We start from the raw sequence: 25531 nt of genomic DNA on the forward strand, positions 1-25531 counted from the left end.
TGATAGATTCTCTGTTCTACCTCCCACGTTTAGACAGGGTTGGAATAGACATTATATTTCAGAGGGGATCAGTGACAGGAGTATTTCATTCCAGTTGCAAAACGTCTTTGGGAGCACTCAGTTTATCTCCCTCTACTCCATCCAAAGAACTACCACCTTCTCCACCAGTAATGTTCAAAATTAATTTCATGATCAAACTGATAACCCTTCCTATTTAAAACCTCTCCTAACTAGGTTGCAGGGTTAACATATCTTAAGTAGAATGGGACACACTATTTCAGGTTCTTTCTGACCACTGGCTTGTTGTATGTACCATGAGGAAGTATTTTTTATAAAAGCAGTATCTCTTTTTTTTTTGTCCAGAGGCAAAGGCAGGTGATCTGTGAGGATGCTGCTCACTCTACCTTATTCTCCTATAACATATCTTTTTAGAGTTTACCTTCATCCAATTTCTTTGCATATATATATATAAATCTACAAAAGAAAAATATGGTGAAAAACTAATTTGTGGGAAAGATCATTATCTAAACTTTGCCTCTTCTTTGTATAGGAATTTACCTGTGTGAATTACTGACATAGAGCATTTTATTTCATAAGGAGAAAAACCTAACATGCATTATTATGCGCCTACATTGCACAGGTCAGCTGAGTGTGAAAGTTAAAAAAGACAGTGGGTAATCAAGACTAGCTCTTGGCTAAGTACATTGATGCTTTTTTCTGCTACTACTTTAGTATGAAGACAAGGCAAATGTCAAGAAGTAGGACTCAGCAGAAAGCAACCTGAGTACCAGCCCATGACAATCCTCCAGGGCTCTGTGACTATGGAAGCCATCTCTCTGCCCAAGTAAGAAGGACCTTCATTTCCATTCACTTAAAACTAGTCCTACAGTTCATGACTTCAAATCTGGAGGACCTTTCTGACTTCCAAAACAAGCCAGTCCTGAGTCTTTTGATGGTAAACTAGCCTCAAAATCAGCATCAAGTTCTAAAGCTAGTAAACCCTCGACAAGCTGCAGTTGTTTTCAGCAAGGCCTGCCTTGACGAGAAGAAACTAGTGAAACCAGAGATTCTCCATTTTTCAGTGCCCTGCATAAAAAAAATATCTCCTTTATTCTACATGTTAATTTGTACCTCTGCAATACCATTTGTTTCTCACTTATTTCTTCTGGTTTTTGAAGTGACCATGAATGACAAACCTAAAAAGCTCCTATCTCCTTAGACAACCAAAGAAGCTGCATCTTTCCCAACTCATGTGTTAGAAAGGGTAGGGGTAGGGGACAGTAGAGCCTTACTCACTTTGTAAGAACAGCCATATAAGCTGCTAATATCTCCATCCATATCTCATATGCTACTTAGCACAGACAGCGGTTTCTCCCTACCCAGAACCTCATGAGATTTCTCTGCAGCTGTAGGGTCCATTCGCAACTAACAGTTTGAGGCACTTGGATCTTTGCACATAGACTTGCTTATTAGAATTCAAACAATACTGCAAAAGTAGATATGCTGTTTGAAGTTTTGGCATGTTCTTTTAAAAACAGAATTATTGTACAAATCAAAATTATGCATGAGTTATAATTAAGTTTTCCAGGAGCATTCTTTCTTAAGAAAGAACTCACTGAGTTAGTCTAGTAACTCTTACCGCTGGTATTTATATTGTTCAAGACAAATATAAAAGTATTAGCGAGTTTTATTCTATTAAGAGTGTTACTTTAAATAAAGCAAACAATCCAAAGGATTTCAAGCCACACAGGCTCATTATTATAGTGTGTATAGAGAGGGCTTAACACTTGGAAGCTTGGAATGAGCAGCTGCCTTTCAGAGAAGACGTGACAGCACAATAAATCAGACAGATATGGTCAAGCTCGTCCTATCAATCCATTGTTTGATTTTGTTTGAAAGTGTAAAGGGGAATAATTTCACCTCACAAATCTAGCTTCCTAAAGTAGGAAACTAGTCATGCTGTGTGATGCATGGAGAGACATTCAGTCTTGCAGAGGTGGTTCAGAAGAAACACCTAATTGATGAACATTGAACTCCCTGGTTTCTCACCCAGGTGACTAAGGAGAGCTACTCTTACCAGTCAAGTCTAAAAAATGCAGTGATTAGCCTCCCATGATCTCTGCAATGCTGAAAAGGTTTTTAAAAGAGTCATTTGGGATGAAGGATTGAGGTAACCATGCCTGGAGGAAACTTTTCTAATGGAAAATTTCATTTATTATTTTTAGAGTCATAACAATGCAGAGCTACAGTGGGGGTTATGGTACCATACCAATACTGCCCAAATACATTTGGGTATATGTTGCTTGCTTCTCTTTCTGGTAGGAAAAGGCTTTACAAAGCTTCTTCCTTTGTCAGTCATCCTGCGTTGGTACCACATGCATGGAAGCCAAACACAGAGCAGAATCACTCTTCAATTTGACAACATTTTGTCCTTTGTCTATGCAAAATCGATGACTTCAGGCCTTTTATAAATGATTGGTGGCTTCTAGGTGGGTATTGGAAGTTAAAGTTAAAAAGAAATAAACCTTCTCATTGCCATCAGCAGAATTTAATCTGACTAGGTGGGATTTTCCATCTGTGTTGGCAAACAGAAGCATTATATATTTGGACAGTTTATTCTGGTAACCTTAGCTAGCCTGCTAATGTTGCTAGAACTGCAACATTACTCTTTTGATGAGCTTCATGCAAAAAGATCTTGCGAGGTGGAAAGATCTCCTACTCCTTCTATATTTGGCAGGACCAACTCCATAAAAATGTCCATTTTGCCACGCCTCTGATACCCCACTGCAGCTGCTTCCTCTCCTCATCCCACAGTGAGATACTAAAAAGTCTGCATGGAACCTTCTCCAAGTTTATCTGGATGTACAAAAAAGCCAAGAATGCGCTTGTCAAGGTCACAAATATCTAGGGAGTGAAGATAGTTTTTAGTCTAACTGGCTCTTCAAAATATAATAGAGCACTGCCAGCTGAAAATTATTAACTGCTGGCTAAGCGGGGATTGTGAGTGCATTCTATAAGAGATGGAGCAGGAATTACATGTACCTATACTGCTGGAATTCTTACAATACCATAATAGAGCCATCCTACCACCAGATGTGCTCATAACACTCTCAAAGTGCACTCTTAATGTCTAGGCAATTGAAGCACTTATTTCATTTCATCCTCCTGTCTTGTAACTCAGGTTTCCTTTTTAGGGAGTGACTTCTCCTCTCCTGATCCATATGTTGTGAGGGTTTTTTTTCATTATTATTTTTGCGAAATAGCCTTCCATGAGTCATTTATGTTTGAACTGATCTTGTAAGTTGTTTCAAAAGTCAAATGCAGCCTTACTTTGATGACTGTAGAAAACTTTAATAACCTCATATAACTTTTTAAATATGGTCAGACATATGTTTTTTTCTACAGCTTGTTTAAATGCCACAAAAGGTAATTATGAAGTGTTAGTTGGTCAGTGCCTCTTTTAAGCTGCGGCGTATGGTTGAAATTATCACTATAGTCAAGAGGAAGATAGAGCTTTCTCAAGATAATAGAGTTTGTGATTTATCTCACATCTTGGGAAATAACTGAAAGTTTTAACTTTAGGATGACCCCTCAATACTTTCCCCAGATTATTTTTTGTTCTTCTGGCCTCTGAATAATATGATGCTTGTCATTTTAAAAAAAAACAAACTAGTAAAAACAGTTATGCTAAACAATTAATTCCATCAGGGTTAGGTCTGCTCTCAAAGCTGTTTTTGAGCAGATTCATTAGTTCACCCAATACCCACTGCTGTTTTTTTGCATTGTATTACCTGAAGCAAGTTTCAATTCCTTGTGCGTAAATTCAGTGTTTTGCAAGAGATCAAGAGAGCTCCAACACAAATAGGTCTACAGCCTGTGATGAGGTTGAGGTTATCATTTGTGTGTTCACTTTAGTTCAAAGGAACTACTGCCTATCAGGTACCATTTTCTGCAATGCAGCCTTTGGGGGGGGGGGAAATAGTAAAGGGAAGTGTTTCAGAAATAGCAGTTTTCCAAAAATGCTACCTTACTGTGGAGGTTTGGGTTTTTTTGGAATTCCATCAATATATTTTAATTCAGTCATCATAATTTTAGAGAAAGGACTGTTTTTATTTTATCTTTTTAAGTAGGGTATCAAATACAATCTCCTCTGTTGGGACAGCTAGTAAAAGAAAGTAATAAAAGTCGTAAGTAAACAAATAGGTGCTGTTAACCCACTCAAGAATAATCATTCTTTCTGCTAATGATGGAAAGACAGGTCCTGAATATGAGTTCAGTCTCTTAACTGGAAAAAAAAAAAAAAGAAGTATTAGTATTACACCAGGTTCACCCTGGAGTAATATTTTTTAAGTCACTGCAAGAATACTGATGTAAAACAAGTATGCAAGAAGAGACAAGCTTTTTGATTTACTGCATTCAGCTTCTGAAGACAGCCATGTAGCATGGAAACCTGCACCCAGTACCATGCCTATTTACATCAGTTTTCCATCAAAGCAATATATTTGATTTAAAAAAGAGACATTTCTAACTGACACAATTGGAAGTGACATCATTACTTGGCTTAGTATGATTCAGACACTGAAACATACGTTCAGAATTTCCTCTCAATTTTCTTTTTGTTTTCAATCAACAATACAGGTTTTATGCTTGCTTTTTTTTTTTTTTTTAAATTTCTCTCAGCCTGTTTTATTGTGGCAAGATACAGAACTGGACTCTACGAAACTAAAAATCTTAATGATTCCCTTTTCTAAGCAAGGGGGGCTTTAAGCAGGAAGGTAGGCAGGAAGGAAGGAAAGCAGGAAGGAAGGAAGGAAGGAAGGAAAGGAGTTATCTCTAGAAGCTCAGCTGTCACTCTGATAATCCAGGGAAAGCAGGGAAGAAATAGATTACATAATTAGATACAAATCATCACAATTATCAGCAGAATGCTTAAAACCAACACTATGCAACAGCTAGAAAACAGCAAGTGTTCCCATAACCTAAATGAATTCTCTTCATTTGTAGCACAGGCTGCCTTTTCTCCTCCAAAGACAATATACGTCTGCCTTTTCAGTATGCTCTTAGTTAACCGTTTCCTTTAGTATACTGAACTTTCTCTTCATTTAGTTGTACCACTCAACCTGATCTTTGAAGAAAAGAATAAAGAATTTTAAAGGGACAATAGTTAAATTCCAGGCCAAAATCACTACTAAATTTGACTGATTCCTGTCAAATTGGCCAGCAGATATTTTAAAAAAATTATTTATCATTTTTCAGTTGCATGACGACTCTGCCTTTGTTACTGAGACAATAATTAATTCCTCCTCCCCTTAGCTGTCAAAATCAGGTGTGGAAGTTAATCTAATTGTGTCAGTGGAAATGAAAAAGGCAAAATTTTATCAAATGTTTGACACAAAACAGTGCATATTAAAATATAAGTAACAAATTTAAGTAACTGAAAAATGACCCCAGTGGAACCTGGCATCTTTTTTAAGTCTAATGAGAAATTACTGGCTGATTCTTAACAAGCTAGAAAGGACAACCATTCTCTAGAAGCATTCAAAGAAAAAAAAAAAAACCTGTTTCATTTGCTTGTGTGAGTAAGTGTGTGATCATATGTATAGAAAAGGCTGGATTTTCACTGAGATGCCTACTTATAGCAGGTGTAAATGAAACTCAAGAAAATTGCAAAACTTCTCCTGTCCAGAATCGACAAATCATGGTGCTGTTTTGATACCTTCCCTTGAATATATCATCATCTTACTGATTGTATCTAAAGCAATCCCTCAATCTAATATTGACTCCTGGAGAAAGGATGACTTTATCAGTGGTCAAAAAGCTTTTAATTTTAATGATAAAACTGTGGGTAGTATTTCATGTGATTTGGTGTACTTGAGTCCAGTATTCTCAACGTCTTTACTAAAACACATTTTTAAAATGTGTATGTTGATGTAATTGTTATTTAAAATGTGACTTTACTACCTATTTGGTGTGTTGGAATGAGATCCTGAAACACTTCAGTACATGCTTAACATGAATATTTCCATTAGAAATCAACGTGACAACATGCATGATGAAACTTGAGCATGTGCAGAAGTGTTTCCCGGACCAGGATTTGGTGAGCAGGAAACCAATAACAGTGATAAGAAATTCCATCATCTCCTCTGCTTTCACAGCGCAGGGTAAGATAAAGTGGTTAAAAATGCCTGTATTCCAGTTTTGCTGGTGTTCCCATTCATGCTGCCATCTGGAAACAGGATGTTCAGAAACTCTGGTCAAATGGCAACTGCATATATTTAATAGACTAAAACAAGATGCTCATATTTTTTGCATGCAGGCAAATCAACTGCTTGTGCATGCAGGCTTTGGGACCTACCACTTCTTCAGCCACATCAGTGTAGACAGATTAGAAAAGACATGCACCAGTTTACCAGATATATTACTTGTGCTTTTATCTTCCATCTCTGCCTACTAGATGAAATTAATCTGCATCTGGTACATTATAAAAATAAAAATTACTTGCATAGCAGGGAGATAATAAATGTATATAATTTTGCTATAAACATTCAATTTGATATATCAACGTATCTATACGTAACATAAATAAGAGCTCCACTGTGAGGAGCTACTAACCACTGGTAAATATTGGGCAAGCATTCAAAGTCCATTATTTTGCATCAGTACCTGTCTTTCAGTGAGGTCAAGGTTTACTGCTATCTCATATCGCCTCAGCCTGGTCAAATAGTTATGATGAGCAAATTCTGCTTCTAGCTCTCTGATTTGCTCCTTGGTGAAAGCTGTCCTTTCCTTCCTGGGTTTACTGTTGACCTCTGACTTGTAGTTTCCTTCTTGGGAATCTGAAAGAAAGAAGAAAAAAAAAAAAAGAAAAATAGGAAAAAATTAAAGTAATGACAAGTGTACACCTAAATAGGAAACAAGGCCAATGATAACAACATGTTTAAGTTAACATTCTTCAAACTTTCTTCAAACAAGCACACCCTTGCTTTCATACCTGTAGATTCTTCACTGTAAATCAGGAAAGCAGCAGTAATTCTGACAGACGTGAGCTGCTGCTGCTATTCATGCAAGTCAAACTTCAGCTTAATACCTTGCAGTGTTTCATTTCCTAACAGTTCTCTGTAGAATTTCTGCAAAGCTTCAACTCCTTCCCACTTCTGGGAACTCTCAGTGCATCCAACCAGTACAGGATGTGTATCATCTGATTAGTGTCTTAATGAGTAATACTTCGAGAATCTCACTCTCCTACCATTTTACTAATACCTTAAGCCAAAACTCTATTTTAAATAATACACTTTAAGGTTCAGTCCAGTTACACTTTCAGGGAAAGGCAACAGAAAAATCATAGGAAATTCAATAGATGTCAAAAAAAAAAAAAAATAGCAAGCATGTCCTATGTGATAATGGGATCTCCTCCTTCTCATGCCATGGTGCAGGTAGGGAGGTTGTGTCACAGCTAGTGTCAGTGTAGGAAATTTGCTACCACTACAGCTCATTAACTAAGAAACACTCTGGCCGCAATCAGAGATTTGCTGAAAGTTTCAATACTATCCTCCTGATTCCTTTTACTCTCAGAAACAGGTACATTTGGTCCTGAGCCAAACTACTGAACTTAGTGATAGTCATTCTGTTGCTGTCAGTGAATTTTGTTTAAATAAACGAAAAGAGATGAAAGTGGAGGGGAAAAAAAAAACAGACCAAACCACAACAAAACAAAAAAACAACCAAAAAAACCCCATAGGAAACAGAGGAAGAGAGAATGGAAAGAAAAGAAGAAAAAGAAAAAGAGACCAGACATTTATAAGTTTGGGTATGATACAACACCTATAAATCCAAAATTAGCAGAAGATCAGTAGGAGTATCATTAGTCAAATTCTGGCCTCATGAACCATCCTAAAAATGTCACAGATTAATTCACACTTCAGTTGCTGATTTAAATAGAAACCTGCATCAACATCCAACTGAACAGGCCCACAAGAAATTACTCCCTGGGACTTTGTGTCAGATGAATCATCGACACGCCGCCTGAGACTCTCCAACTGGCCAGTGACTCTGGTTTCAAAACTACAGTCAACTACATTTTACAAAGGTATAAAAATGTTTTCACTTTTTGTCAGTCACTATGCTGCTTGGAAGGGAATATTTTTATTTTTTTTTATTTTATGAGAACTGGTGATGCTTGACACAGTGCTACATTTAAAATGTTTTAAAGCTAATGGCTTCAAATCACTAAACCTCTTACCTTTTGCTGACATGACACACAGAACTTTGCTTCAAATATACAGTGTACTGCTGGTTTTATGGCCGAGGGTATCTGCCAAAGTTGTTGAGTGGGTTTAGGAGCCGTTCAGTCATGACTGGAATAGGGAATTTCTAGGACAGCACACGATTAGATGGCATACCCATTGATTACAGTGTGCGGTCAATACCCACTATCCAAATTCAACACAGAAAACTTGACAGGTCAAAACCAACTTAAACCTGGAAGTTCACATTTCTTCCTTTGTACTAGTTGGCAAACTAGTCACTATAACTTCTTTCTGCCTTTTTCCATTTCAGGAACATGCATATTGCTTTTCTTCCTTGAAATTTCCTTGTCTGCCACCTCATTATAAACTTCAGATATTACGTAGGTGACCTGAACTTACTTCAACCCTTGTATCAGCATTCCAATGAACTGCTGAAGAGAGATACCCAAATCATTTTTCTTAGCATTCAGACTTACCATTCTTACACCACCAGACATGTGTTTCATATGTGTCTGAAAGCAGGTGGATGTGCATACTGCTTATCTGCAGTATGGCACAGAAATGTAGTTCGTGCAAGTCACTGGTGAAGAACTCTTAACTGTCTTGGTAAATCTGTGCCTGTGTGAGGCCGTGAGCCAAGAAGTCTTACCATGTCAGTACTTGCTGCAAGAAAGATCCATGGCTCACTAGTTTCCAGACCAAAGGTTGTGAGCTTCAATAAAACCAATGCACCTACAGATGACACCATATTGAAAATTAAATACTAGAAATGAAGATATAAGCCTTGAAATGCAAAAGAAAGTGGGGTCAGGGTTGTGAAACCTTGGTAGCTACTGCTATCACAAATGGCCAAAAGGAAAAACTTCAAGAGTACCCATCCAAATGTCTCTCAGAAGGGTACTGATCTCTGTACGTGACTGAGATTTATAATGCAAGCAATTTTTTTCTGCAAGCAGATAGTTCCATGAGGAAAACAGAATTCCTGTACAGCCAGTAAAACCATGAGGAACCAAGTAATCTTTCAGGTTAATACTCATGGTTCTGAGTTCCCAATTTACAAATGCGGTTAGCATCTAAATTCCATGCTACTGGGGTACTGATGTAAGGAAAGGGAAATGTAACTGCATGAGTCGCATTTGTCCTTCATCTTTGCCAGGACAGAGGATTCAGCACTGCTAGCAATGTTAGCCCACACAGATCCTGTGCAAATATGAGCATGCTTGGACGACTGGTTATTTAGACACTTCTGCCATTGCTGGATACTGCTTTTAAGCCAATGCTGGATTGTAAGTGCCTGGCAGCCACAGTTTTGTCAGCAGTATGATTTCACCAGCAGACAGACACAAGTGGAAAAGTTTCAGGTTTTTATTTATTTATTGTGAATGTCACTGAATGCATTTGTAATAGTCAAAATACTCTGAAAAAAAAACACATGATATGTTCAAATATTGCTGAAAGCAGAAGTTGGAGAGGCACACAGAAACCTGAGACAGGTACACAGAAAGCTGACTCCCTCTCAGTACTGAGGTTCACACAACTGAACGACCAGAATCCTATAAAATCCCAGCAAAGATCTGACCAGCAAGACAATGGTATTTTGCTTAATGCATTTGAGATATTGGACATACACCTAAAAAGATACTTAGATGGATGCCAGTTAGATGAACAACAGTTATGAACTCTTGGTGTCATCTGACTTTCCCTGCTGCAGTGTTGCTCTGGTTCATGTACAGATTGCCTTTTATTCCCTATCGACATCGTACTACTTGGAATACTAATTTTAGAAATTTGGGGTGTTTTAATTTTCAAAGCAGTAAATCCAGGTTTTCTGATTTTTTTCTTTTTAACAGTCTCTATAGAGCCAGGATTGGGAGCTCCCATCTCCTTCTGACCTTCAGGTCTCTGTTCATATCACCAGACTAGCTTCTCTTTGGTGGAAAATGGGTGGGAGACTTGGAAGAGATTTTTGGCAGAACTCATGTCAACCTACATCTGTTTTGCAGCTGTTGCAGCTAAGAGAAGAAAAAAGTCCCAACAACCTTAGTTTTCTTCTACTGGCTACATCTTATGCCAAATGGTAGGTGTAGAGGGAAAGAACAAAGCCTAAGGGGATCTAAGTTACACTCCTTGCCTCTCAAAAGGCACACATAAAATACATACAGGTGGTACAAACCACTTGATGAAAAATACAGCAATCTATATTGTCTGTCTTCCGCCTTCTCCCAGATAAATTCTGGCACACTCTCAGAAGATGTAGCCTACATGCAGGTATTAGTACTTTATCAGTCTCTCTTTGGCAGACCTTTGTTCTTTGGATGTCAAATAATATAGGCAGTTAACCACTGCTTTGATGGATGCAGGTCATAGCTCTTTCTCAGAACTCTTTTTATCAGTTTTCAAAAACTCCAGGCAGCATCTTTAATATCTCCTGTTAGACAAAAATGCTTGTTGGTAACCGATGTAGAAGGTACCATTTGGAAAGACATTCAAAGCTATAAATGACTGTTCTACTTATCTTTGGGGGCTTAGATTTTTCCTGAGTTTAATAATAGCTCGATTTATTTTTACAAAAAATATCATTACTAATTGCACTATTCCCCACCTTCAGAAGTTAATTCTACTTTATTCTAAGGAAAGGATTGCTGTTAATCACAGCATCTGTATTGTCCTGCCAGAGTTCCTATTTCCTTCTGTCTACATCGAGAGATGAAGCATATTAAGCAAACACAGGATCCAAGTCCTACGCGTAGAATATGAAAAGTGGTCATTTTGGTATTTTTGCTTTCGATGCATGCCGAGGAAATACAGGACTGGTCACAGAATAGGGAAAAGAGACTGGTCAGAATATCTGTAATAAAAAGATCTGTTGCTAACTGGGTAGGGTCAGAATCACAGGCAAAATGTGAAAGAAGCACCTGCTATTTTTTCTTGAATTAGTTCAACAGCTGGCATACCTTCATTTCTCAGACAGAAATGAACTTTCAGTTAATACCTGCAATGTAAAATCCCAGACAAAATTTTCAAAAATAAGTCAGATTACTAGTGTTCTATTGGCAGTTGCAGATGGTTTTCAGATCCTGACTGAGAGTGAGTAGTGGCAATAACCACTAATGACTTGTGACAAAAATGCCATTGGAATTTCACCCCTAGAGCTGTTATTCAATGTCCAGGTTTTCAACTTTCACTCACACCTTCCAAAACTATTTCCAAATCTATTTCATTATAAATTTGTAGTGAAGTTGGATAAATAAAATCTTCTTAATTGCATAACTTCCTATAAATGATGCTCAAGCATTTGCCTACTACATACTTATTTACTTTAAAATGAAGCAAACTATACAAAGTAATCAATGCAAAAAGCTTGTTACTTCTAAGTAGTTTAATGTTTTGTGAAAGAGTATTTCTTTCAAACTTAATTCCTCTACATTTCTTTAAATGACTAACATGTAAACAAAATCTTCTAAACATCAACAGGACACAACAAGGATACATGATTTAATGCAAAGTGCTTTTCTTTTCTTCCCCACCCTCCCACCCCCACCCCCCACCCCCCAAGATATTAGCAATATGAACTTAGGGAAAAGTACTATGAAGAAAATAAGCAACTTTGTAGTATTGCAGTTGCAAAGGGATATTATGGAGAGGACTACTCTTTTTAATGGTTAGAAGTACATAGTAGTATAAGCTGAATTGCCTAATCTATTTGTTTCTGATGCTTTATAGTTAATTATATTTTCTGATAAAATGGAATAGTTACTGAGACACAAGCAAGGAGCTGGCATAAAGGTCTCCATCTGATTCCTATTGTTTTGCCAGCAACTACATGTGAGTGCAAGATTTACCCAGAAATAGTCACTTTCAAATATTTTTTATGTTTAATAGAGAATACTGAGAAGATTTCCCATGATGTTTTTTTCTAAATTTTCAATTCACACTTTCTCAGAATTAAGATGTAAACTTACTCTGTGTCCAAAACATGTCCAAATTTAAATCCTTACTCCCTACTACTGAGTATAACCTTTATACAAAACAAAAATAGTTAAATTGACATAGCTATGCTTACTTTGATGCACCTATTTTTATTTGAACTAGATGAAAATATGCAACAAAATGCTGCAGACTTAAATCTATTTTTGTTTCATTTTTTCCCTTCTCTTTACAGTCATTTAAATAATATTCTTAGCAGATTTTGCTCAGTTAAAAGTAGAGTTCCAAATCACTGAACATTTTCAGAGTGCCTCTTTTGAGAATGTCATGAAAGGTATTTCTGGAGCTGCAATTCACTAAATATATGTAGAGAAACCTTCCTAAAAACTGCAACAAACAGCATCATCATTTCCATAATTCACAACTCTGCATGTGCAAATGGGCAAAGCTGCACAGTAGCACAAGTATGATGTCAAAATTACATGAATCCTTTTCTTCATTCTAATGAAAGCAAACTTTTGTTTGCTTATTGAGTTAATGCTTTCTAACCCAGTCTGTGACAATTAAAAATTTAAAAAGTTCAAACAGCCTCACATCCACTCCCAAAAACCCCAAGAACTGGCACAGCAGAAGCTGTGGGTATTCTGAAACACACTATATACCATCCTAAACCATTACCTACTAGTTGTAGTTGCCAACATTTTGTTATTACTGCCTCCTGAAAGTACAAGTCTACAAATTATACTGCAGTATCGGAAAGACTGATTCATAACACTGTGACAGCTATTGATGCAGGTTCTTGAAGATACCTATGCTGGAAAAGATGTGTTTCTGCCAGGTCATCTGATTGATCTAACTATATAACGTGGTCATGTAATTTCTTCTTCAAACCACCAAATATGAAAGACAACATATGAATTGTCTCATATGAATAATTACACTAGTTAGTGGATCTTCATGTGGAAGACACTGCTCTCAGTCCCAAATGTTTGTATAATTACAGCATATGTTAGAAAGGAGACACAGGATTTCCCTTAAAGAAACTTCACAGGCTGCATTTTAATAGGACTTTATCCAGTGGGACTTCCAATTCCCATTTGGACTTCTGGAGATACATCTCTTAAATGCAATATTGAATAATATCTACATTTGCCTATTTACTGAACCATTTTCATAATTTGTTTTCTCATAGAAGAGTTTCACTAAATGAAGGTGAAGAGCTGCCAGCACCATCTGCCCACAGATTACCAGTGAGTCCTCCTGAGTAAAAGTTAACGTACAAATTAAACCAAAAAATTTTCCATGCAGAAGCCTCTTAGAACAAAGACGTCCAAGTGGAGAAAACAGGAGCTGAGATAGGAGTTTATATAATCTTTCTTTTCTTGAGTCTCACCTCCTAGACATCTCCCACAGAGACTCTTTCCTACGCAAAGGAAGCAGAGTAAAAGTGAAGAGCGATCAAAGCCACCCCAAACACTGTGCGTGCCTCAGTCATCATCAGCAGTCTGGTGAAAGCCCTTCCCTGGGCAGCAGCTGTATCGGAACTCCAAAGAGGCATTAAAATACTCCTTTGGGCCCTACTTTAAAATACTTAGGAAAATAGGTTTTTTTCTGCAAAGATAGTACATGAAAGTTCTCAAGCACTGCAAACTGTAAGGAAGTGGTTGCTTAGGAAGAGAAGAGAGCATATGACACACAGAACATACATAATCACCTCTCAGCAAGTCTTATCTCCCTTAAATGATGGGTTGTAGTTTTTATTTTATTTTTGTGAAGCAGGGAGAACTTTGTCCTGCCAAAAATACTAGAGCAGCCAGCACAGGCAGTGTTCTGGGACTCAGGTTTAACAAAAGGCCATATTTAATTTGTGTCTGAAAATAAAAAACAACCTGAAATACTTTAGTGATAAAGAATGCACTCTGGCTGTTTTAATTCTTTTGGCCAGTGTGTTTTTTGCGGAGGTGCTTTCTCACAAGTATAGGTAGCTCTGCCTCTCTGTCATAGTTAAAATATAGTTGAGGTTGCTCCACTTTGTATGACATAAAATACTAAATATTTAGCTAAAGATATTGCCAGCAAAAACAGAGATGAGGCTAAGGAATGGAAAAATATGTCATAGTGACTTGCTGCTAAGAAATATATACAGAAATTATACCCGTATATATCCTGCCTGTGCTATCTAGAATTTAAATATCATGAAAGTAGTTACATTGTTTTTTCTCTGTACAGCCAGACTGCCACTGTTAATAATAAGAATCAAAAGTACAGTGGTACTTTGTATGCACAAAGTACATATGTCAAGCAATACATTTTACAAACCCTGCTTCTATATTAACTTCTTTATATAACTGGTCATTAGTGTTATGTGCTTTCAAATTTACATTCAAAGTCTCTTGCATTTAAAGCAGAAATACATTCCACTGCAAGACTAGCAATGTTTGCTTCCCAACTGGCATTCAACTCTTGCTAATAATTCTGTTGCTTAGAAAGTTCAGACTTTGTGGATATTATTCATCAAATTTGTGAGTAAAACACTTTTAATGAGGTGTTAAAGACTGGGTTATTCCACATAAAGATCTCGATTATTTAAACTTCAGGTATCACTACAATAAATCTTCATCATGAATTTCCAAATAACTTTAATAACCAATTATTGTGTTTCATCCATATACAAATATACTTTAATTTTTTTACACAGTCACTTTAGTCACCTTATCAAAGTCTGCGCAAATCAAGGTGTAATTTCCAGATTTCACCAAGTGTGTAGCCTTATGCTCTTTCTTCCTTAGCTGATGTGCTATACATAGTCAGTGCCATTGCCCTCACTCCTCACACACAAAAGATTACATTAAAAAGAAGTAAAAACCAGCATCTATCATTCTTGTAGACCTTGTTAACAGACTACATCATTGTGCCACAGTATGTAGCTTCACTAGAGCAAATGGCCTAGAAAAGAGTGCCATTTGGGCCAGTTTCTTCCCCAAATTACAGGGGGGCAAGCTGGGGCAATTTCATGAATTTCAGGGGAATCAATTTTCAGTTCCAAGGGTGTCAGAGCCGATTTTGATACCATTTTAATTTCCAGCTTACTTTGTGTATGTTCATGAGAAGTCTTGAGTTGATTAAAGAAAAGTATTTTCTTAGGCTCCTACATATACATTTTCTCAAAATATACATGCAGAACTTACAGTGAAAATCTTGCTGACTTCTAAGTTTGCTTTTTAAAAAAAATTTATTGCAACTGCGTGAGCTCCCGTCCAAACAAAAAATACAAATAGTTTGCACATAAGCCAAAGACTCCAGGATTTTAGTTTTCCATACTAAGCAATAAAAGTTGAAACACTTACAGAAGTTTAATGCAGTTGGGGTTTCTTTAGAGGTCGATATTTACATCTTTCCAAAGCAGGTCTTCAGCATACAGTTACACAAAGGAAAATATAAACGGGTACCAACAATTCTACTTAATTCTTTCTAAGAATTATTTTGCTGCTACAGGAAACAGGAAGCCATTTCACAGGGGTATTTTTCAGTGTAATTCTTCCACGTGTGTTACACTAGCTAATTTTTTTTCCATTCATCATGGAACAGATTTATTTGGAACTCCTTAATGATGTAGTGAAAATTTTATATATGTTGAACATGTGACAGAAAAAAACAGTGTCTGGAGCAAATCTAACATCCAGTATTTCTGCTTAATCCTATGTTAGCGTGCCCTTTCTCCCCCCCCCCCCCCCCCCCTTTTTTTTTTTCCCAATCAGTCTGCCTCAAATGTTTTTACTCTTTCTAAAACCTGTCTTTTTGAAACACTCATAACTGGTCTCCGCAGTGTAGGTAGCACCTTGCAGAATTGCAGGATCACAAATCAACTTCCATTTCACAGTCTTGATGAGTGTCGTGGTCCTCACAAGCAATTTCATGTGGTCATTCCCTGCCTTGGTGGCTGCCCCTGTTGGACATGGCTTAGCTAGTGTGGCATTACAGCTTTCAGCATGAGGCACAAATGCAATCCGTCTGGGTCTTTAAGAAGTATCATAGATTTCTGTGGAAATGCATATGCCTGCATGTGTTTTAGTGACATGTTTTGTAAATCTTACTATCCCTCAGAAAGCATTAAAATGAAGCCAACAGGCCCAGCTGTGCTCATAACATACCTTAGTAGACATCCAGACTTTTTTTAAGAACAGAGAAACACACACACACGCACGCTCTCCTACCAAATAGGGTTGCTGTTCTGGGTGTATTCTACTATTTCATTCACAGTTTACTTTACAACATTGTGCTGAAGTATAACAGTAACTATAAAAATGAAAAAACAGTGGAAAGTACTTTCCCACATGCAATTAAATGGAATTACCTGTCTTTCAGGGGAAACCAAAATAAAAAGGGTTATAAAATAAATTTTTTCAGATGTTTAAACTATTTATACCATTGGCTTTCAGACCGACCGTGAAAGTTTCATTTTTCACTTAAAACTATTACTATCTGTTAATACTAGATAGAAACCTCCTAATGACTACTTTAGAAGTCCTGACTATCAGCAGGTTTTGACTTACAAGTTCTCCTACTTAGTGGCATGCCACATATTCCTTTCTTTGTGTTTTCGCAAATGATTACTGTAAATGGCAGAATCCATTAAAAACACCCAAAGGATTTGTCATGTTTGAAGCTAACACCATTTCCTTTTTTGAACTATAATACAATAGTTAAGGGATGGAAAAATGCTCACATAATTAAACAGAAAACCCAAAATAGTTCTCTAAATAGTATATGGGGTAAAGGAAATAAATCTGTAAAAGAAATAAAATCTAAGTAACAGTGCAGGTTTAAGTTTTCTGCTAAATCTATTGTACTATTAATTTTACAGTCTAGGAGAGCTTTTTGATGAATAATTTTTCTTGATTGCTAACTTGTACAGTTAAAGTTTGTGACTCATAATGGAAAGCTTTGGCAGGGTGCAATAAAAAAAAAAAACTTAAACTTTGATGTGAGCAGAAAGCTACAACATAATTGTTTGGAGTACTTCCTATTATTTTAAGATTACAGTGCAAGAAAATACTACGTATCTAGGAGAGGTCACTTAACTATGGGTTCGAGTATAGTTTTTGAGAGAGCAAACCTTTATGCCATACCTGTACTGTCCCCTTTTATATGTATGATATATATAGAGATTATATTTATACTTTAACTATATATACAATAACTAAGAGGTCTAAGCTTCCTTTAAATGTCTAAAATGGAACTGCTACTTCCAAAGTAGTTGATTGTCCTCACATAGTTCTAATTTTTAATTTGGAAAGAGAAAGTATAGTATCAAGGACCTGATTTTGCAAACATGCCAGTGTGCACATATAGTTCAGGTCTCAAGTGAGCCCTCTGAGAACATATGTATTTAAGAAAAAATGGAAAAAAATAAACCCCCAAGAATTCCCAATAATTAAACCACAACTCCACAGTATGCTAGTCAAATGAAAAGGTCATTTTGTCTCCAGCTTCATTTCCAACTCCTTTTCAGTAACGGAAAGTCTTTCTGGGATCACTAAATGAATACAAAAGTAGAAACTTCTATTTTCCCAAATAAGAGAGTCTATTTGGCACACATGTTAAATAATGTGGCCTGACTCTTCCATCATTCACCTCACACAACTTGCTGTGTATAAGCTGGAGAAGAAAGGCCTTCCTGGTAAAGTAATGTGCTAGTGAAATAGTCTTGACAGTGCACGTCAAAGCACAGTATATCCTATATATGTTTTATACTCCCAGACAGTATTTGTTTTATGGTTTTAAAAAAAGCTCATTTTAAATACCTACCTCTACTAGAATAAGAAAATTAAGAAACATTCATTACAACTGAAGATAAAAGTGGGATTGGTATAACATTTTTCTCCATCCTAAAAACGCCGAAAACAAACACAAAGGTTATTTAGTTGTTCTGTAAAACAACGCACATCAGTCCCTACATTCTCTACTGTGATCGGTTGTCAGCCCAATAATGGTTGGCAGGCTGGAGGTAAAACATCATCCTCCCTTTTGACTCTGAAAATGTAGAACTCCATCTTTCTAGGAAATTAAAATTGCCCATTTATTTCTTTGCTCTTCTTCCCATCCATATAATCTAGGGTTGGATGCTCTGCAGTAAAAGTAGATGCAATACTTGAGATTATCAGATCACAGAAATAGAGGAGAAAAGAGCAATGAAATTATTACCATACCTACTGGAGGATGTAGGAGTGTACTCTAAAAAACAGAAACTTGAAGAAACAATTAAATCCCAGCATATATACCAGTAACCAGCAATTCCAGGGCTGGACTTCATGCAGCAACAATGAACACTGCATTTGCCGGTGCTAATGGGGTGAGGAGGCGGAGGTAGAAAACCCCCCCACCCCCCCATCCCCCACCCTCGAACCTCAAAAAATACCACCTGAACTCTGGTCTGGCAGTTCTGAAAAAGAGTATGTAGCGGCTCTGAAACGGCACAAATTCAAGAATTATATTAAGAAGTGGAATAAAGGTCTGCAGCTTTCCAAAAAAATGAGTTATAGCAGTTAGACATGAGCTTGATCTCTGGGGCATTACTCTTTTCAATATAAAACTTTATTCCATCTAATTTTAAACCACTCAGTCACTGAGTTTCTGCGCAATTAAATAAGATGATTGGACATAATACTATTTTTATCAAGGGTATCTTATTTTAAAATTGCACAGCTTTGAAAAACCCTAATGCCAAGAAAGGAGCTTTTCCAGTCTTTTTTACTCGTTGATAGCCACCCTGAAAAGGAGCCTCTCGCATCCCTGCTCAGGATCTTGAGGCAGAGGGGATGTGTATGAACAAGGGACCGTTTGCTCAGTACAGCCATCCCCGCGTCATAGTTTCTACTGACAGAAAACAAAACCCGAACCACCCAATCTCAACCATCTGTTTTATGGCAAAGAGGGAGATGTAAAGTACTGGATAACTTCATTGCCTCTCTTACCCACCCCTCTGCTGAGAGCGTCTCAGCAACACAGCACTTTTAGGATTCATCTGCTTGCTGCCTAGTTATTTAAAACGTCCAACTAGCATGACTTGCATCATCTCCCTTCCTTTCTGCGGTCCCCAGTGACTCTGGGCAGTAGAACAGATGTCACTAAGGCTTAGATTTACTGTAGATGCTGGACTGAGCATGCTTCAGTACAGCACAGCCCTGCAAAAATGGTACTTATTGAATAACTGTGCTGGGTTTTTTTACATTGTTGCAATGTTTTCCAGGGGATTTATAGGCCTCTGGGGCACTGGAAACATGGAGCAATAGCTTCTTCCACAGATGTAAACATGGGTTTGAGTAAATAGTTAATTTATGCTGGTGTTAGAGCATTTGGCAGATGTTCCTAGTCATAAACAAGCTTTCTCCATCTTTCAAAACAAAAACAAAAACTGGATATTGACTTTCTCTATCATCCAAAACCCCAGCTTGCTTCTTAAGCAAAATTGAACCCAGTTAATTTCACATATCTGAGACAAAAATTCAAAAGGAAAGGACATTAAAATATTGGTCTGTTAGGGTTATGACTATACTGCACTCGTACAGACAATAAAAGAGCATAACATGCAGATATATCTGATGTTTTTATGCAAGACTGCCTTGTTTCCATTAAACAGCAAAAAGACAGCTACTGGTTAACTGAAGAAACTGATGGAAAATCCTCATTACTATATAAACAGTGCTTTAGGCATATAAAGTGTTTAGTTTATGCATCCGTGCATTTAGCTGAACCCTAAGTTTTTTTCTAAACACAATTTTGTGCCTTCCTACTCCATATATTTTCACTTTCTTTTTGAAAGCAGGAAATCTGTGTCTTCTCATGCCTCAAAATGTAAACCAAAAAAAATTAATGATTTTTGTATCATGTGTTTTACCTGACCCACCAGACAATGCCAGTACATTGCTCCTAGAGTTGTAGTTTGCCTTTAAAGTCTGTCTTTTCTTCTGCTGTTTTCTTTTAACCTGATTTCTAAGGGACACTTTGGTCTACCATCACCGTAACAGATCTCATTGGTTACAATATCAACTTATTTTATTTGGGGATTTAGACCTCTTGCTTATTTGGTGTTCTGTAATTCAGCTGCTTATCCGGACGTAAAGCTGAAGAAACAAATCTCATAGTTGTGTAATTACAACAGAATGTTCTCATTTTACTGCCATTAGCTTTTAAGTCATTTAATCAATAAAAATGTATACATAAACCATTTTTTTCCAATGATGGCTCACTGAAATAATTCCTGGCTCCACAAATTTCACCTCTTTCAAGTTGATCTAGTCCCAATTAAAAAATCTCAGTATCAACCCCTTTCTCTCCCCATTCACCTTCATGACAGCCCTTCAGAAAGCCTTTGATGCAATAAAAGTTGCCTTGCAGTAACTGCCATGCAAGTTAATCTTCAGTTTTGTGGACAAAATGAGAAAATGTTGCTAAGACAAGGCTGAGAACATAAAAAAATCACCAGTCATTCCTTCATGGATTGCATCAACAGTGACCAGGTAAGAAGTTCAAATTACCCATCCTTCAACGTATTAATGAGGATTAATTCACCCATACATTAACATGCAAGTCAAACAGGATTGTTTGCGTGGATGGTGGTGTGTTTGTAAATAGGACCTCCCTCAAAAAGCTAGTGAATAGATCCACACTTGCTTTTATGTATCTTAATATATCAAACATGCCTTTTAATCACTTAAGAACTAATTCTGCTTCATTTCTATTTGATTTGTTTTAACTTGCACTGAGAGATCATAGGAATCCATTGCTACTACTTGAAATTATTCATCATTAATTCTCAGAGAAGGGAACTTATGAGGACACTAATACATGACCCTACTAAGCCTTAAAGGGAAATCAATAAACAAATACAATTTTATAATACTACTTCAGAAAGACTACAAATCAATCAAAGACTGATGAATACCTACCTCAGCTAGGAAGGCTAGTCCCCTGGCTAAGAAGACATTTGTATAGTTCAAAAACTGCAGAAAGAGCCCAGAAGCTCCTCTTTTTTTTGAGCGAAGACATGTATGCACAGATGAGACAGAGAAATCTCCAGATATATTATTCTTTATCCAGATATATTAGTGTAGCTGTGCTGCTTAAAGGGCCTCTTCATTATACTGGACGCTGCATACTAACAAATCTAAGTCCATGCTCCCAGGAGCTGGCAATGCATTTATCATGTGCTACACCTCACTTCTTCATGGTGGTAACAAACAAGTCAAAATGTTCATCACTGAATCCCAGCTATTATCATCAGAGCAGGTTTTAAGGAAAAACTGAGGGAAAACATTACAATTGTGACATCCTGCAGCTCAGTCTCCCAATTCATCTAACTGAAAACAACATTTCCTATCTTGAACAAGACTTTGATCCTTTTTTGAGTAAGGTGTGGCAGTAACTGGGCAAATTTGTGAATTTACACATTGTTTTGCATATAAATAGTATCACAAACCCCTCACATTTTAAATAATAGACCTGGGGGAAAAGAAGGGCAAGGAAGAATGAGATTATGTAAGATCTAGTCAAAAGTGTGCAGACAGGGCGTAGGATGATGTTCAGGTCACATCCCACTGAGGTACAACTGCAGAGGCAACAGCAACACGGTCTGTTTCTGTGAATCAAAATGGTCTTCTTAAGTGGTCCAATTCTGAAATTCCTTACAATATATTTATGACCAAAAAAAAAAGTATAATTTATATCAAAGGTTGCAGGAAATTAAAGAATCATAGGAAAAGGTCAAAAAATGCAGTGTCCTTAGACTTGTGTTCAGAAAAGGGTAAGGAAAAGAAACGTATTGGGGTCTAAACCATGAATGAAAGGACAAAAGCAACATGAAAATGTATATATGGTTCTCAGTAAACCTTTGTACACTTTTGTGAGAAGGTGTGCAACCTTTTGTGAGAGCTGTGTCAACAGATACTCAGGTCCACTGAGCTACACAGTAATTCAGCTGCTTTAACATCTGAAAGCACCATTTTTTTGTGGGTATAAATCAACATATCTTCTACATGACAAACTGGTAATACGCAATGTCCTTATACATAGAAACATGACCTAAAACTCCAGAAATATATTTATGAAGCAGGAATACAAGCCACAATCACCCAAAAATGGTTTCAGGGTGGAAATAATTTCTGAAATTATAGAAACATCATTGCAAATGCATGATGACGATTTATCAATAAAAGAGCTATGAAAATCAGACATTTACTTTTAGGCAACTCATATGTCAAGTTGCCTAGGGGTAAAATCACTTACCAGTATTTAGACTTTTATGTTCCTAAGCATAATTAGAAAACAGCCATTTTGAAATTCCCTTTGCACACAAGAGACGTTTAGGGGAGCCAAAATAATTTTTAAAACTTGGTAAAAGAACAAACATAGTGTATGAAAGTCATTAGCTCAAATCCAGTTCTGAAAACCTGTTTACAAATCAGAATCCCGTGGAGCACTCATACGGGATAAGAACAATAAGTTGTTTCACAACTCTCAGAAATGTGTGTGTGAGAAGAAAGAAGTGATATAAAGTGCTCAGAAAAGTACACTGCCTTTTGTACCCTTTTTTTTTTTTTTTTTTTTTTAAGAAAATGACCTTCAATGACCCATAATGCTGTTCTGGATTAGTCATTTCTCTACATGTTCTGCTGCTATTGATCATCAGATTTATCTATCCCGGTTTTAACTGTTTATTACACAGAGACTTTCTTCTCAGATTCAGAACATTGTGAATCATTACGAATACAATGTACTGGAATATCTATACCATTCCTTTCTCAAAGCATGCAATATTTCTACAAAAGTGGTTAAGAACCAGAAAGGCAATAATGCTGAGAGGCTAAAAATGATGTTCAGCTCCTCATTTACTCTAAATCAATATTAAGAAAAATGTAGGAGATGGCAACATTATATCCGGTACAAATCATCACTTGGACAAGGCATAGCTGACTCTAGACAGGACCAAAGTACTTGTCTGAAATGCTTCCTTCTCTCTGAATGCCTTCCGCCTCACCCCCCTCCTCCTGATGTTAAGACGTGCAGGCAGATGCTCTTGTCACTGCCTAGCCCCTGCGTGGGGGATTGCTTGGACTGATTCACACCATGCTTAACTCTCACTCCAGATGATGAAGATTATGCCCTGTCCGACCCGAAACAAAGCAGGCACCAATAAGCAGACCTTGCTAACTGATGTAATGCATATGCAGGTATTAAGTCACGCATCCTTAAAAAAAAAAAAAAAGCTCAAGTTGATTAGATAAACACACAAGCAGTTTGTTGAGCATGAAGATTCACATGACATACCACTTTCTTCTGCTGCTCACTGCACTGGCTCCCCCTTGAAGTAAAGAGACCACCTCAAGGTCTCTCTCTAGCTATTTAAAGCCCTCCACAGAAATGGCCTGAGCAACCTGGCAGCTTTTTCTCTCCAAGATATGACTTTTCCAGGACAACCGTGTCCCACTGAAACAGTTAAAAAAACTTAAGAGTGCAAGAGGCTTACAAACAGGGAGCCTGGTCTTTTTTCCCCACAAGTATGAATCTCCATTGCCATGAGAAAAGTGTGGCTCCAGAATTCATGGCTTACAGGAGCAGATGAAAAGCTGGTTTAACTCTGGTTTAATACGTTATGCGCATGCATACACACAACATAAACAAAAGCTGTGTAGTACACACAGGAAGAAGTTAATTCTGTTCTGCCACATTAATACACAGAATTCATGACATCTTTGGGTTCTCGTAAAGTAGCTTAAAACTGTTTATTATTTCAATTCATCACGTACTAGAAACACTCTACTAGCATAAATAAAAACAGTGAACCAGCCTTGAAAAATTTGCTGTAGCTTTTTCTGGGAAAAAAGCCTGAAATTTTTTGATGCTTACCTGAGGCTTGCACAATCATTCCACACTTAGGTTTATGTGACTGCATTAATTCTTAGAAAACAATTGTCTTTCTGACTGAATTTATACTGTCTGCATGCCACTTTTTTCCTATCATTATTTTGTTGGAAGACAAAGTAAACAGGAAACTCCCAAGCATTTAACTGTTACAAAGCTAGCTATCAAACCAAACACAGAAGTTTCAAAGTTTTGATTTTCAGGATTATTTAAAATGGCTTGAAGTTTCCATTTTAGCACTACCTTATCCTACTATATTTTGATCTGGAAAAAATCTGCTTCTTCACTGCATTCTTTACAATTTCAGAGATATTAAATGAATCAACAGGGAAAGTCACCCTTTATTTGCTGAGTAAAATGTAAAAACATCCTTACAGTTGTCATGTAACTAAAATTCCTTGAAGTTCTTGTAATGTAGAGCTAAGTGTTTAGTAGCCCTCAAATTTTCCTTCTTCCTGTAACAAGGTGCTTTAGTAGTTACATAAATAAATCATCTAAGGATATAAACCAAGAACGCTTATGCAATTTTCATTCACACATACTTTAAGGTGTGCTTATTTAATCTTATGGGGGGTTTTGCCCCTCTTTTTTTTTGTTTTTTAATAGATCAGCTTGAAAGTGGAAAAAAACAGGATTTCCATCTATGCAGAAGGCTACATGCTACCTGACTGATACAAAGATACAGGTGCGCAGATACTTCTTCATGTGAAAAACCGTCAACATTTATTGTTAATGATGGGCCATAATTCTCTGGGAAACAAACAAACAAACAAAAAAAGATGATAACTGGAAGTGAGAAAAATTAAAAAGAAAAGAAAAAGGTATGACCAGGCTTTGTACTTTCTAGTTCCTATTTCCTATATTCCCACCAGCTAGAATTGGATTATAGTATTTTCAGCAAGTTCAACTTATATAACCTTTCTTGTTCTCTCTGATTCTTCCCACCATTTCATTATTTGTTCCAAATGATCACAGATTACATCAGGACCTAAACAGTTATGTAGTTTCAACAAACACGCCTTTTCAGCACTTGAAGCTACCAAAATCACATTTGAAAAATCATCTCTAAACACTTTTTCAGAGTGTGTATGGATTCTTTTCAGGACATTTTGGCAACTGTAATTTGGAAACTAATCCCATTTTTATAAACAAGTAGCGTGTTTTGTAGGAATTGAACTGTCATACGTATGGCAGACAGATACATGCCTTTCTTTTCCATGCTTTTGTTCTGTTATTGACAAAAGCACCACTTACGTGGGATTAATCGCGAGCCAGAAAATATATATTGTCAACTGGAGCCCCAAGTTATTTCCAGAAGTTTTCCAAATTAGATCTAACATTTGGCACCACGGCAAGTGCCATACTCCTTTTGGTTTAGTTTTACACCATTTTACTATGGGTCTGTTTTCACATCTCCCCATCACTAGTGCAAGCAATTA

The 25531-nt window shown here is 36.9% G+C and overlaps 1 protein-coding gene across 1 annotated transcript in view; it reads right to left on the minus strand.

The window, feature by feature from the left end:
- MEOX2 (mesenchyme homeobox 2) overlaps nucleotides 1-25531 on the minus strand; it is a 55701-nt gene that overhangs the window by 8969 nt on the left and 21201 nt on the right. The window contains exon 2 of the mRNA XM_005445111.3: nucleotides 6664-6836. Within this exon, the coding sequence (XP_005445168.1) occupies nucleotides 6664-6836 (173 nt within the window). The remainder of the gene's footprint in view (nucleotides 1-6663; nucleotides 6837-25531) is intronic.

The sequence above is a fragment of the Falco cherrug genome, chromosome 4, assembly GCF_023634085.1.
Source record: "Falco cherrug isolate bFalChe1 chromosome 4, bFalChe1.pri, whole genome shotgun sequence".
NCBI classification, from domain to species: domain Eukaryota; kingdom Metazoa; phylum Chordata; class Aves; order Falconiformes; family Falconidae; genus Falco; species Falco cherrug.